This window comes from Mandrillus leucophaeus, unplaced genomic scaffold, assembly GCF_000951045.1.
Source record: "Mandrillus leucophaeus isolate KB7577 unplaced genomic scaffold, Mleu.le_1.0 Scaffold279, whole genome shotgun sequence".
Lineage (NCBI taxonomy): Eukaryota > Metazoa > Chordata > Mammalia > Primates > Cercopithecidae > Mandrillus > Mandrillus leucophaeus.
In genome coordinates, this window is record NW_012102909.1 from 2,903,185 (window position 1) to 2,918,978 (window position 15,794).

Here is a 15,794-nt window from a genome sequence, read left to right on the forward strand (position 1 = left end):
GGAGCATTTTAAAATCCACTGTATGAGCATGAGTCAACTGAGGCGGTCACATTCATCATGTCACCACTGCAATCCATGAAACACCATTCTGGAACTATAATACATGTAGGAAGAGCCCTTATATACTATCATTTTAGCTAGAAACTTATTAACAAGGATTATCAACAATCTTCACTTTAAAATAACATTATTAGCCCAACAATTACTTCTCAAAGTTAAGAACCCTCTCACCTGTTGCACGGGATTTATCATATCAAGAGTTTCTTTGCCCCAATAGCATTTCACAACATGACCTTCAATGGTAGTACCATTAACAGAAACAATTGCATGTGCTGCACTTTCATGGGAATTGAACCTATTGAAAACAATATTAAGAATCACCAATACAAATTCTTTTAAATATTTATGAATAAAACCAATTTTTAAAAATCAAGGTGAGTCTGAGGTAAAAGTTTGCATAACATGGTGTATTTTCTTTGCTATTTTTTTCAAAGATCTTGTAGTTCTGGGAAAACTTGTGTTAATTGAGAATGTGTGTTTCATTGGCCTTGTGTTAGGGAGGGGGCTATAAAATCACAGAGGCAAATATGCTAGATGCTAGAGAAATTTCAATTTTTTTTTTTTTTTTTGAGATGGAGTCTGGCTCTGTTGCCCATGCTGGAGTGCAGTGATTGTGATCTCGGCTCACTGCAACCTCCACCTCCTGGGTTCAAATGATTCTCCTGCCTCAGCCTCCCGAGTAGCTGTGATTACAGGCATGTGCCACCACGCCCGGCTAATTTTTGTATTTCTGTATTTTTAGTAGAGAAGGGGTTTCACTATGTTGGCCAGGCTGGTCTCAAACTCATGACGGTGATCCACCCGTCTCGGCCTCCCAAAGTGCTGGGAATACAGGCATGAGCCACCGCACCTGGCCGAAATTTCAACTTCTTTATAACCAAGGTAAATTTTTAAGAAAACAAGGTAAATATCCAAAAAATATTTCAGAGGAAAAAGTTTATTTTTTATTTTTATTTATTTTCTGGTTTTCCAGTTACATTACCAAGAAAAAAGTTTTTTTTTTTTAAAAACCATCCCTACCGAACAAACGAATATCCTTTATCTGGAAAGACTCGAATTTCCATTATTTGTCCAAATGGTGAAAAAGTCTGACGCATTAGTTGTTCTGTTAGACAAAAAAACAAAAATCACACTAAGTTATATAAAAATCCTACAAATATTAAGCTTTGCACTTTAAAAATTAATGCCACCCAGGGAAGGCTCCCATACCTGTTAGCCCAGAAGTAACACCTCCACAGTATACAGTACAGTTGCTTGGACTAGACTGATTTACAACCTCATCATATGATAGCTGTTTGGTATTTGCTGGTGAGAGAAAAGGTTTATGTCTTTAATTCATTAAATAAAATGTACAGAAAGAGAAAAGCAATATTCACTACACTACTGTAAAGGTAACATTAACCTTGATCAAAATGCTTATATTATACATATTATACTTCAGTTCAGGATTAAACCTCCCCCACGAATGTCTAAAAAATTGCCCAGTATTTTCTACTTAATAGGAGACTTGACATTAGAAATAATATCATTTATAATTACAAAAATGAAAACTAAGTACATTTTTGAACAGTAGTCTTGATTTGCTTCTCATCTATTTCTGCAACAAGTCTCCGGGAACAGCTCTAACATTTAAAATCTAGTGTATTTTTCTCCAAAATTCCACATTTCCTTTTCTTCTCCAATACACCTACACTCATATGTACTCTTTGGAGCGGGAGGCTTTCGGGTTGCCCAGTTAGTTCTGATTTGTCTTCCACCAAGCCACTGGCCACCCATCTGTTGAATGGCGTTTTCAGCATCCTGTTCCGCACATTAGAAACAATAAAGAAGTCACTATTAATTGATGTTAAACAACTTTTAGCAGTAGAGAAAACTTGGTGCTTTTCACAAATGTTTAAGTGAAAATGCTTTACAAAATACACAATATATGATAGCTTTCCTAAAATGCAGTGGTGTTTTTCATATTTTTAAATTATTTATTTTATTTACTTTTTGAGATGGAGTCTCACTCTCTCACCCAGGCTGATCTTGGCTCACTGCAACCTCTGCCAACTGGGTTCAAGTGATTCTCCTGCCTCAGCCTCCTGAGTAGCTGGGATTACAGGCATCCGCCACCATGCCTGGCTAATTTTTGTATTTCTAGTAGAGATGGGGTTTTGCCATATTGGCCAGGCTGGTCTTGAACTTCTTCTTCTTCTTTTTTTTTTTTTTAAAGTCTCGCTCTGTGGCCCAGGCTGGAGGGCAGTGGTACAATCTCGGCTCACTGCAAGCTTCGCCTCCCGGGTTCATGCCATTCTCCTGTCTCAGTCTCCCAAGTAGCTGGGACTACAGGCGCCCGCCACCATGCCCAGCTAATTTTTTGTATTTTTAGTAGAGATGGGGTTTCACCGTGTTAGCCAGGATGGTCTCGATCTCCTGACCTCGTGATCCTCCCACCTTGGCCTCCCAAAGTGCTGGGATTACAGGAGTGAGCCACTGCGCCTGGCCCTGGTCTCGAACTTCTGATCTCAAGTGATCCGTCCACCTCAGCTTCCCAAAGTGCTAGGAGTACAGGCATAAGCCAGCATGCTCAACCCAATGGTGCTTTTACTTCTCTCTTATTTGAATATTAAACTGTGGGAACGTTAATCATCTGAAAAGGTCCTGAGTCCAAAAGCCCTAATGAGGTAGATATCATAAAGTTCATGTAACTCAGACTATTATAGAAGAAAATCTTACTTTAAACTATCTAACAAGCTTGTTAACAATATTTGGTTTCTCATTCATCCGACAAATAAATATTGAACAGTTATGTTCCAGGCACACAGTTAAGAGCTAGGGACACACTGGTAAACAAGCATATATGGTCTCTTACATTCTTTTGTGGGGAACAAATAAAGCAATTACAAATTGTGGTAAGACCTATGACAGAAACAAAAGGCTGAGATACGAGAATATGGGCACAAGGATCTACTACAGACAGGATAAATAGGAAAGGTCTTTCTGAAATGACATTTAAATTGAGCCTGAGAGCAATAGGAGATAGCCAAGTCAAAACAATGGAGAAGAAAGCCCCAGTGGAGAGAAAACTATTGCAAAGTGTGTTAAGGCTCGAGGAGTTTGGTATGCATCTGAAAGAAGCATGTGAAAGACTAGTTTCAGTGGAATCTAGTGAGCAAAACAGAATGTCAGAGAATGAAACTGAAAGATTTTAAGCAAGGAATCATCATGACCTATGTTTTAAGAAGGCCACTCTTAGTGCTAGGAGGAGAATGGCTTCGGGTAATGGGTAGTAAGGGGATAAAGATACTTTATGAAACTTATGCAATATTCTAGATTTTTAAAAAGTGTTGGTGGCCAGCAGCATTGCAGTAACAGTGAATGTAACCTAAACTCAGGGCCAAAATAATGGGGGCTGGAGGGGATGCCACAAGCAAAAGGAGAGAAATCGAAGATAACTCTTAGGTTCCTCTAGAGAAATTGGAAAGACAGCATTTATTGAAATGGGGAGAAAGACTAGTAAAGAAAAGGGGAGCAGGTCTGAGGAAGAATCAAAAAGCTCCATTAAGAAAAACCTTTGAGATGCCTGTGAGACATATAAATGAAGACCATTTGTTAGTAAGTGTGGAACATAGAGAAGTAGACTGAAGACACAAAATTCATGCAGACTAAAGAGCCTAGGATAGAGCCCTTAAAAACAGCAAAACTTGAAAAATGGGTAAAGGAATAATCACTAGCTAAGGTGACTAGGGAGGAGTAGCCAGTGATGAAGGAAGAAGCCACAAACGTGTATGGTCAAGGGAGCCAAGAAAACAGAGGTTAAGAGGTGACCTTGAAAATACAGTAGCATTGGTAGAAAGTGAGAGTGAAACCAGCTTAGAGTAGACTAAAAAGTAAATGGGGTATAACTTTTGTGTGCACACATCAAAGGTAAGTTTAACCTACTACTGAAGGAACAGGCAAATTCAAGGCCTTTCTTGAGATACGAAAAGGAAACTCTTTAAAAAAAAAATTAAACAGGGTCTTATTCTGTCATCCAGGCATGATCATAGCTTACTGTAGCCTTGAACTCCTTGGGCTCAAGTGATACTCCCACCTTAGCCTCCTAGTAGCTAGGACTATAAGCATGCACCGACACAGCTGGCTTTTTTTTTTTTTACTATGGTAAGAACGGCCTTTACTGGTTGCAACAGGCAATGGGAGGGGATTCGGAGTCCACATACTAGGTTACCAGGCATTTTTTTTTTAAATTTAATGGAGACAGGGTATTGCTATGTTGCCCAGGCTGGTTGGTCTCTAACTCCTGGGATCAAGCAGTCCTCCTGCCTTGGCCTCCCAAAGTTCTGTTATTACAGGCATGAGCCACTGTGCCTGGCAGGAAATGTACATTCTTAAAAAGAAACAATTATCATACTAACCTGTCCGAACTCCATGAGATGCTTAACTAATGTTATGTGTTGAATTGTGTCCTTCAAAATGATATGAAGTCCTACACCCTGGTATCTGTGAAATGTGGCCTTATTTGGAAACAGGGTCTTTGCAGAAGTAATTAAGATGAGGTTATATTGGATTAAGGTGGGCCCCACATCCAAGTCCTTATAAAAAGTAAAGATTAGACTGGGCACGGTGGCTCACACCTATAATCCCAGCACTTTGGGAGGCTGAGGCAGGTGGATCACTTGAGCCCAGGAGTTCAAGACCAGCCTGGACAACATGACGAAATCCTGTCTCTACAAAAAATAGAAAAATCAGCTGGGCATGGTGGTGCACACCTGCAGTCCCAGCTACTTAGGAGGTTGAGATGGGAAGATCACCTAAGCCTGGGAGGTTGAGGCTGCAGTGAGTTGTGATTGTGCCACCACACTCCAGCCTGGGTGACAGACAGAGTGAGGCCCTGTCTCAAAAGAAAAAAAAAAAAGATATATGGATACACAAGAGAAGATGGTCATGTGAAGATGAAGGCAGAGATTGGAGTTATACAGCTACAAGCCAATGAATGCCAAGGATTACCAGCAACCACCAGAAGCTTGGAAGAAGCAACAAAGGATTCTTCCACAGAGCCTTCAAGAGAGCATGGACATGCTGACACCTTAATTGTGAATTTCATGCCTCCAAAACATTGAGAAAATAAATTTTTGTTGTTCTAAGTCATCCAGTTTATGATACTTTGATACAGCTCCTCAGGAAAAAAATAAAACTACTCACTCAAAAAAGTGGAGAAAAAACATAGATGTATCTATGTTGATGGTTGTGAATGGGAGATAAAAGGGAAGCATATGCAAACAACTCTTGAGAATTATAGCTGAGAAATGGGGATATAGGTAGGGAAGGGATATGAAGATAAACAGTGGTTTTGATTAAGAGATCCTAGATGGCCGGGAATGGTGCCTCATGCCTATAACCCCACCACTTTGGGAGGCCGAGGTGGGGGAACTGGTGGAAGCCAGGAGTTCGAGGACAGCCTGGGCGACAAAGGGAGACTGTTACTACAAAAAAAAAAATTTTTTTTTTTTTTTGAGATGGAGTCTCGCTCTGTCGCCCGGGCTGGAGTGCTGTGGCATAATCTCGGCTCACTGCAACCTCTGCCTCTTGGGTTCAAGCGATTCTCCTGCCTCAGCCTCCTAAGCAGCTGGGATTACAGGCACATGCCAACATGCCTGGCTAATTTTTCTGTTTTTAGTAGAGACAGGGTTTCACCATGTTGGTCAGGCTGGTCTTGAACTCCTGACCTCATGAGTTGCTCACCTCGGCCTCCCAAAGTGCTGGGATTACAGGTGTGAGCCATTGAGCCAGGCCTTTTTTTTAAAAAAAAAATTAGCTGGGCATGGTGGTGTACACCTGTGTTCCCAGCTACTCCAGAGGCTGAGGCAGGAGGATGGCTTGCACCCAAGAGTTCAAAAATGCAGTGAGCTATGATCACACCACTGCACTCCAGCCTGAGTGACAGAGTGAGACTCTGTCCAAAAAAAAAAAAAAGAGAGAGAGAGATCCTAGGTGTTTTTTGGTTGACGAGAATGATCCAGTAGAGAAGGAATAGAGTGATGACACAGGATAGTAGTAACAACAAGAACAGCACATATTATGATTCCATTTATAGGAAATGTTGAGAACAGGGAAATCTAGAGACACAAAGTAGATTGACAATTGTTCAGGGCTGGCAGGAGGGGCATGAAAGGAAAAGGATAGTGACTGCTAATGAGTCATGTAGCTTCTTTTGGGGTGGTAAAAATATTCTAAAATTTATTTTGGTGATAGTTGCACAATTCTGTGAATTACCTAGAAACCACTGAATTGTATATTTAAAAAAAAATAAAAATTTTTTTTTTTTTGAGACAGTGGCGCAATCTCAGCTCACTGGATCCTCAACTTCCTGGGGTCAGGTGATCCCCCACCTATGCTTCTCAAGTAACTGGGACTACAGGTGTGCACCACCATGTCTGGCTCATTTTTTATAGAGAAGGGGTTTTGCCATTTTGCCTAGGCTGCTCTCAAACTCTTGGGCTCAAGTAATCTGCCTGCCTTAGTCTCCCAAAGTACTGGGATTACAGGTGTGAGCCACTGCACCCAACCACACTGTATACTTGAATTATATCTCAATAAAGCTGCTGTTTAAAAAAAAAAAAAAAAAAATGAAGCAGCGGCAGCATAAGCTCAAAGTCCTTGAAAAGGCAAGAGAGGTGGGGACACATCATAAGTGATTTTTCCTTTGACAGGAAGGACCTTTCCTGTACTATAATAGGAGGAAGAATGGGAAGGTGGATGAATTTTATGTAAATTTGGTGGTTGAAAGATGAGAAACATGTTTGCCAAGACAGTACTCTGTACTCATCTAAAGTGTGTGACCATTAAATTAGGAGCAAAACCACTTGAACTCAGTTTTTTTCCAGCAACATTCAGTTATTTTGGGGTAGGCAGAGAAGCTAAGCTCAATCAGTATTGTGGTTTTCCTAGCACGTAGAACACAGGATGAGAGACTGGGGTAACTGCAATCAGGGCTGTAGCACTGCATAACACAGCCAAGCACGTATCACAAATTTTACGTAAGTTGAAATTTATAGAAGATTTTATAGAAGATTATATTATTTACTCAAAGTTACATCTGTTTTAAAATGGTTGTCAGAATTTGTATACACCTCTGGCCAACTCCAGAGGTCATACACAGGTATCAACAGACATCCTTTGCTATTTGACTCCAGTTCATACAACATACACATTCAATAGTGATTTTTATATAGCAGAATCCTATAGTCCACAATCTTGAAAATGTGAAAAACGAGTTCCTAGCCCACCAAACCCCCAATTTATTTCCCTAAGTTGCACTAAAACATCCTAAAACCTATGAATCAATCCTCTAAGGAACTCAAATTAATCATGGCTATTAATCCATTATAGAAAGTATTTTTAACCTTTCTAAAATATTATGCTATGATTAATAGTACAATTTTCAGAACCAAATAAATTCTCTTAATTTTTATTTTCTCATCCTACAGGAAAAAAAAAAAAAAATCTTTGGTAGATGGGACATGTACATGATTGACCTTGTATTGTTTTCACCTCTCAATATACTTTACCGTTTTCAACTTTTTTTTTTTTTTCTTGAGACAGGGTCTCACTTTATCACCCAGGCTGGAATGCAGTGGCTTCATCACGACTCACTGCAGCTTTGACCTCCTGGGTTTAAGTGATCCTCCCGCCTCAGCCCCGCAAGTAGCTGGGACTACAGGCATGCGTCGCCATGCCTGGCTAATTTTTTGTAGAGATGAGGTTTTGCCATGTTGTCCAGGTTGGTCTTGAACTCCTGACCTCAAATGATCCACCCACCTTGGCCTCCCAAAGTGCTGGGATTATAGGCATGAGCCACTGGGCTCGGCTGAATTTTCGGAATTTCCGAAAAAAAAAAAAAAAATAATAATAAATAAATTAAATAAAGTAAAGTAAAATAAAAATATATATATATTTTGTAGAGATAGGGTCTCACTATATTGCCAGGGTTTATCTCAAACTCCTCAGCCTCCCAAAGTGCTGAGGTTATAGGCATAAACCACTGTACCTGGGTAATATATAATTTTTTAAAAAGTTCCTACCCATCACAGTATTTTATTTTATTTACTTATTTTTTGAGACAGGGTCTCACTCTGTCACCCAGGCTGTGCTGTGGCATGATCTCAGCTCACTGCAACCTCTGCTTCCTGGGTTCAAGTGATCCTCCAGCCTCAGCTTCCTGAGTAGCTGGGACTACAGGCGCCCGCTACCACACCCGGATAATTTTTGTATTTTTAGTAGAGGCAGAGTTTCACCATATTGACCAGGCTGGTGTCAAAGTCCTGACCTCAGGTGATCCACCCACCTCTGTCTCCCAAAGTGCTGGGATTACAGGTGTGAGCCACCGCGCCTGGCCTCCTGACAGTATTTTATTAGCTACTTCTAAGCTACCATGGGAATATAAACTAGAGAGATAATGAATTAAATCCATAAATGAGATTTTCAACATCTACCTTTGGCTGATAATTTAAACAACTTTACTGTCTACATTCTGAAAACATCAGTACTCTGCATGCCAGTACTCAGGTGCCAATAAATGTTAAATAGACAAAACAGAAGAAGATATCTTCTAGTGAGGGTAAATAAACAACAGATTAAAAAGATTAATAATTAAAACTGAGTGCTTCCATTCTTTACTCTTTAAGCATTGTCCATGCACTTCTGATTGAGCTCACCCATTTGTTGAAAAAGGAGACAAAGCCATATCCCTTAGACTTTCCTGTTGCCATGTCTTTTACCACTCGGGCATCTCTGAAATCAGAAACAATCAGAAGTTTAGGTTTGCAAACTGTCCTCTGGATATCAAATGAGAATTTCACACACATCTCATTCTCATGTTTCGCCTTCATTAAAGTGAACCTTTAATGCAAATTCACCTTTTATTCTACAAAATTTATCATGTATTAGGAAATGAGGCTTAATTTTACAGACATGCAAATCAATAACTTAAGTATATATGTTTATTTATATTGTACAGAAATTGCCTCTCTCTTCAAAACACTTTTTAAACTTTTAAATATTAAGCATGGTGAAAGCAGCTACTCACATGAACTACTTAACCACTTATAAAGTTCATAGGACATTAGATGAATGGCTTTCTTTAACCATGCAATTTATAACTTATTTGACACTATATTCTACCTAATCATTAAAAAAAAAAAGAAAACTGGAAACCAAAAGAATGAAAAAGTTGTATATTCCCTAAACTAATTAAACTATTTCATTTTTTCAGATAAATTTATACCCCCCTTTTTGTCTAAATTTTGAGAACTTGACATTTTCAGAAATGTTAAATCATTGAAGAAAAATACTAGACACACACACGTTTTAAGCTAGACAAGAAAAGATTTTACACTGAATTTTAAAATAGCATTCATATAAAATTGATTGGAACTACAAGATATAAAAGCAAAATTTTAAAAAGTCAGAAAGTAAAAAAGCACGCCAACATTTATCCACTGTGAACCGTAGCTTGTAGTTAGCCAGGGCAATTCTGTCCATTCTTCAGAGACACTCTGCAAAATAACCAGAGCCCTATTATTTGAGATTGAGTAAAAACCCAGCCATGATAGCTAAAACTCCATACCTCAAAAAATTGGACTCAAATTGTGCTTCACAGGCAATCTGCTTTTAAGTTAGTCAGGTATGTCACAATGCTTGCTCTCTCAGGACACATGAACAAAACAGGCACTTTTATAACAAAAACCCAAGTCAGAAAGCCATGCAATGTAATTTTCTATTAAAGTATACATAAGCATATTTTAGATCAATCTGAGTGATTTATTAAGTGTTCAGGGTCAAAATGACAAAGACGTGGTGGTGAAAAGGGAAAACTAATGTAAGTCAATGCTCAATAAGTAAAAATACTTAATAAATTATCTGTATGGTACGCATGCATTTAATTTGGTAGCTGACTCTCTTCTACACTGTAATTTGTTAGTCTACCCTTAAACTCAAGGAACAGGAAGAGTTTATAGGCTGTATATAAGGGAAAGCACCATATTTTTTATACTAAATGCTTTTACAGACCACTGTTTATTACACATCTATAAATCAAGCACTGATATTTGCACTTTTTAGAGAATATCATGAGAACCCTTCAATATATAGTTATCAACTTATCCTTTAAAAACAAAAAATCAGGAAAATATGCTACTGACTGCCAAATGATTCCTTTAAATGTAGGAAAGCTAACTCCTTATATAGCCTAAAACTCAAACATTATACATTATCTCAATTGAAAATCATGAAACTTAAAGGTCTTACCAAGAAAAAAAAAAAGCATACACCAATAATCATGGGACCATAAGAAAATCTACAAACTAAAAATATGATACAGAAATATATTTAAGAGAAAAAATTATAACCCATGATTTGTAAATCATGAAATTGCTAAAATTTGAAGGTCACTTAAACTCACCAACTGTTAAACAAGCTTTGCCTAATTCCAAACTAAAATTCCCATGTTTTCAAAAAAACTACCTCAATCAAAATCAAAGCATTTAATAAAATAGCTACTTAATCTGTTCACAATGTCAGAAAATTTTTTCTTAAGTTTCAGAAAATGTTAACCTTGAAAAATATTCAACTCATATTTATTTCTCTCTGAAAAGATTCTCTAGAGAAGCAGCAACAAAGATCTAGATCAGGCTTCTTTATCCTTTTATGGTCCTGTGACTACTCTGACAATAGGATAAAATTTACAAAGATTTTCCACACCAAAATGAAAACACCAAATTTTGCATAGAGATTTAGAGCCCTTGAGAGGCCAAAGGCTAAGGCTTAGTCCAGATATTCAAAAGCAAGCTAATTATTATTGAAATTCTAAGATATTATTAGGAGGGACAATCAAGAAATGAAAGCTGTACTTATTTTCCTCATCAGGTCTCACAAAGAAAAATTTCATCTGAAAGAAGTCCATTTACAAGCCCTAATACTGTGACCACCTTTAAAGTTGGTAATCCCTTGGTCACATGCACTGTCATCCCCTAATCAACGAAGTGTAACACTTGAAATGAAAGCTCCCAAAATTAATCACCAATACTACTGGCATTTACTTTCCAGTCTCCTCATCTCATCTCTGCTGTTGGTCTATTCAAACCAAACCACAGCTAGCATTGCCTTTTTACTATTCTTCTAGGTGGAAAATAATAAAGCAACCGGAAATCCTGAAGAAGTTTCTAAACTATTTACTCTAAAGTACTATAAACAACTTGTTATTCTACTCTAATATGGCATGCTTTTCAAAATTTTAAAGTTCTTCTATGATGAATGCTATCTTAAGTAAGGTATTTATTCATTAGGGCCTAAAATGTATGATTAATAACAAGTGCAGGCAAGGCAGTGCTTCATAAAATATTATTAAGGCACTATTATTGTTAGCAGTTTTTTTAAAAGAGTATAAATATCTAGGAAATAATATTCAACAACTGCTTTTTAAGTTGAATTGTTAAGGTTTCTTTTTGTTAAAATATACTAACACAAAATGCATGGTATCATAGAAGTGCCCAACACATCTAAATTCCTAGTTACAGCACAATTTTACTAAAGACTGTCACCAAGCTAGCTTGATACCTATATAATAAACTATAAAATGTACAATGGCAAATTTGTCTCTTAAGAGCTATGTTAATTGAAAAAGGATTTTAAGATAATTGAAAACCAAAGGTTTATTCATCAATAGGAAAACAATCTTTGGCTGTTAACTTCTTGAATGATCTCTAAACAATGTAATACATTATATTCAAGTGATAAAATTAATGTTTTATCACTTTTATCAAAATTCACAATTATTTTCAAGTTATGTCTACATATAATTGTTTCTAATTAAAAGGATTTTATTTATCTTCTGTTACTTACGATATTCTTCCAAATGGTGCAAAAGCAGCTTTTATATCTTCAGTTGTAATTTCTGGACTGAGATCACCAACAAAGACATGGAAATGATCTTATAAGGGGAAGGAAGGGGAAGTGAAAAGAAAAATAGAACTTTAGAATTTAAAAAGTACTAAAATCTATCCAATAAAGTATTCTTAAAATGATTATGACTTATGATAAAGTATAAATAAAACACTATCCTATATCTATACAAATCCTATCAATTTTAAACAATGAATCAAGGTAACAATATAGGAAAAATTCTGAAACGACTGTGATACATCTAACTGTAAAGTGACATTTATATTTCTATTTACAGTCAATTATTATACTGGTCTAAGAAAATAAACTAATAATATACAAGTTTCAGTTCTGCAAAAAAATTTAATGACTTAGTTACCATTCTAATAATAATTATTTACTTTTATTCAGTTTACCACTATATTAAGGCTTTACAAATTAAAACAAAATAGTGGTACTGTGAATTATGTAGACTAGATTTGCCTCAGTTAACACAATTTACTGAAGCTAGCTACATGATATATACTTGGTTTAACCATATTTTGTGAAGAACAATCAAAGAAATACCTTGCATTGCAACAGTTTGATGTTAAAGTATTTGACAGTTTTCTCAAAAGCCAACAGTTTTGGTTGCCCAGACATTACACCATTCAGTTTATGTGAATCCATGTGCAAGTGAACTAAGACTGAAGGCAACAGAATGAAAACAGTAATCCCTTCACTTTATATCAGAACCATTAAAAAAGCATTGGAGAGAAATAACCATCCCATATCTGAAGTTTTTAAAAAAGACAATTATCAAAAAAAGAAACACTTTAAAAATGCAAAATTGTTGGACCAACACTTTAAAATGGACACATACATCAATTTGACAAAGCATATTTGGAAAGAAAAATTACCCACATTTGACAGGCCTTAAACAACATTTTGGAATGCTCTTTGGGAAACAAAATTTGAGGAGCAACTCAAGCATTTGGAAGATCTGGGTATGAAGCCCAGATGGCGACCTCAAGAAAGGAGGGTATATTTTGCCCCTTAGTTGGTGAAAGTAGTTCTAAGGCATCAGCTGCCACCAAAGGGATCAGAAAGCTTGAACTAGCACCAAAGTAGCAGACAAGCTATACTTGGTCAACACCGAGAAAGGAGAAAAATATTGCTAGAGAGACAAATAGAAATAATATCTCCTCCCACCCCCCCTCCCCCAAATATCAAACAAAAAAACCTCAGGTGGTTAGTGAATACCCTTTCAAGAGATTTCATTTTATGTTTAAGAAGATACAATTACCTTGTGAACGCTGTGTGCTGACAACGGTACTACCTGATGACAAAGATTAGATTTGTTCTTAAATTTATTAACACAAACACATTCAATCATATCTTAGGATAACGATCAAAACATTACTGCAAACATGTATGATGTTTATAGGCTTTACAATAAAACTACTGGGTATAATAAAAACAAATGCTCAAAGAGCATAAAATATACTTACTGCTTGTATCTTTCTTTTGACTGCTGGGGGTTGTTGCCCAATTCACTTTGACTTCCTAAAAAAAAATTTCTCCATTTATACTTCACAAAAATAAAACCCAAAATCACATTTACATCTATAAAAAGATAGGAAGATATCTGTTTAAGATGAAACACTGAAGGAGATACCAGCTCTGGTCAAGTTTCAATACTTAATCTTCTGACCTATATTTAGGGAAATAATGTTGACAAATCCTAATCTTTATATGTCTGTTAACATTCAATTAACCTTTCTTACCTAAAGTACACACATTTTTTTCCCTTTCATTCTTTTCCATTAGCATCCAAGCTTGAGTTATTCAGCAAATATTTTGATATTTACCATGTACAGGCCACCATGGAAAATACTAATATAGGCTGCTGGCTCATGCCCGTAATCTCAGCACTTTGGGAGGCCAAGACAGGTGGATCACCTGAGGTAAGGAGTTCAAGACCAACCTGGTCATCATAGTGAAACCCTATCTCTACAAAAATACAAAAATTAGCTGGGCGTGATGGTGGGTGCCTGTAATCCCAGCTATCCAGGAGGAGGCTAAAGCAGAAGAACTGCTTGAACCCAGGAGGCGGAGGTTGCAGTGAGCCAAGATTGTGCCACTGCACTCCAGCCTGGGTGACAGAGCAAGATTCTATCTCAAAAAAAAGCCAGGCACAGTAGCTTACGCCACCGTGAGGCCGAGACAGGCAGATCATGCGGTCAGGCGATTAAGACCATCTTGGCCAACAAGATGAAACCCCGTCTCTACTAAAAATACAAAAAATTAGCCGGGCGTGGTGGCAGGTGCCTGTAGTCCCAGCTATTCGGGAGGCCAAAGCAGAATGGCGTGAACCCAGGAGGCAGAGCTTGCAGTGAGCCGAAATGGTGCCACTGCACTCCAGCCTCCTGGGCAACAGAGTGAGACTCTGCCTCAAAAAAAAAAAAAAAAAAGAAAATACTAACATAAACACAGTCCTCTGGCCTCTAAAAGCCTTATCTCACCTTTTTAATATTATATGTGAATAACTGACCTTTTGCTATAAAGTGTTTAATGTTTCAGCCAGGCGCGGTGGCTCACACCTGTAATCCCAATACTTTGGGAGGCCAAAGCAGGCAGATCACCTGAGGTGAGCAGTTTGAGACCAGTCTGGCTAACATGGTGAAACCCCGCTTCTACTAAAAATACAAAAAATTAGCCAGGTGTGTTGGTGCGCGCCTGTAATCTCAACTACTAGGGAGGCTGAGGCAGGAGAATCACTTGAACCTGGGAGGCAGAGGTTGCAGTGAGCTGAGATTGTGCCACTGCACTCCAGATTGGGCAACAAGGGCAAACTTCCGTTTCAAAAAAAAAAAAAAAAAAAGGTGTTTAATGTTTCCAAAAAGTAAACAAAATCATATGTAACTTAAATTTTGTCAGTGCAAGTCACCTTCTTTAATTATGACAGCTTACCTTACCCATTATCTTCCGTCCATTCATAGCAGCTAATGCTGCGGCTGCATGACGATGCTCATGAAACTCCACAAAACAATAGGGATCATTTCCAGCTGTCTGTGGGAGAAGAAACACAAAAGCCAATTTTAAGCTTTATTCACCCATTACCTTAAAATTATGTAAAAAAAAAAAAAAAAAAGTCTTAAACCAAGTTTTATACATCTAAGTTATCAGGCCATGGAGAATGAATGGTCCATTCCACAAGTACATTTTAGATTTAAAAAAGTAGGCCAGGTGAGGTGGCTCACGCCTATTATCCTAGCACTTTGGGAGGCCAAGGCAGGCAGATCATGAGGTCAGCAGTTTGAGACCACCCTGGCCAACATGGTGAAACCCCATCTCTATAAAAAAAAAATACAAAAATTAGCCAGGCGTGGTGGCAGGCTTCTGTAATCCCACCTACTTGGGAGGCTGAGGCAGAATTGCTTGAACCCAGGAGGTGGATGTTGCAGTGAGCGGAGACCACGCCATTGCACTCCAGCCTGGGCAACAGAGCAAGACTCCATCTCAAAAAAACAAAACAAAACAAAACAAACAGTAAACAGCTAGGCCTGGTGGAGAGCTCCTGTAGTCACAGCTACTTTAGGAGGCTGAGGTGGGAGGAATGCTTGAGCCCAGGAGTTTGAATCCAGCCTGGGCAACACAGCAAGATCCTGTCTCTAAAATAATTAAAAAGTAAAAAAAAAAAAAAAAGCAAACACTTAAAATCACACTGCTTTTATATGTAGCTATTTTCTTCAACAGGTTATACTATAGTACTATAATTTAGTATTAATGACTAGGTATCCTAACTGGATATATAGCTATAAATACCCCGTCAT

The 15,794-nt window shown here is 37.7% G+C and overlaps 1 protein-coding gene across 3 annotated transcripts in view; it reads right to left on the reverse strand.

Annotated features, from left to right (window-relative positions):
* TIA1 (TIA1 cytotoxic granule-associated RNA binding protein) overlaps positions 1-15,794 on the reverse strand; it is a 44,244-nt gene that overhangs the window by 6,733 nt on the left and 21,717 nt on the right. For 2 of the 3 annotated variants that reach the window (XM_011985028.1, XM_011985029.1), the window contains 8 exons: positions 14,932-15,030; positions 13,470-13,524; positions 11,941-12,028; positions 8,757-8,832; positions 1,752-1,860; positions 1,270-1,365; positions 1,081-1,165; positions 232-355 (listed from right to left, as the gene is read on the reverse strand). In XM_011985028.1, coding sequence (XP_011840418.1) covers positions 232-355; positions 1,081-1,165; positions 1,270-1,365; positions 1,752-1,860; positions 8,757-8,832; positions 11,941-12,028; positions 13,470-13,524; positions 14,932-15,030 — 732 coding nt within the window. Of the gene's footprint in view, positions 1-231; positions 356-1,080; positions 1,166-1,269; positions 1,366-1,751; positions 1,861-8,756; positions 8,833-11,940; positions 12,029-13,264; positions 13,298-13,469; positions 13,525-14,931; positions 15,031-15,794 lie in introns of all 3 variants that reach the window. The other variant, XM_011985027.1, reaches the window with a different exon arrangement.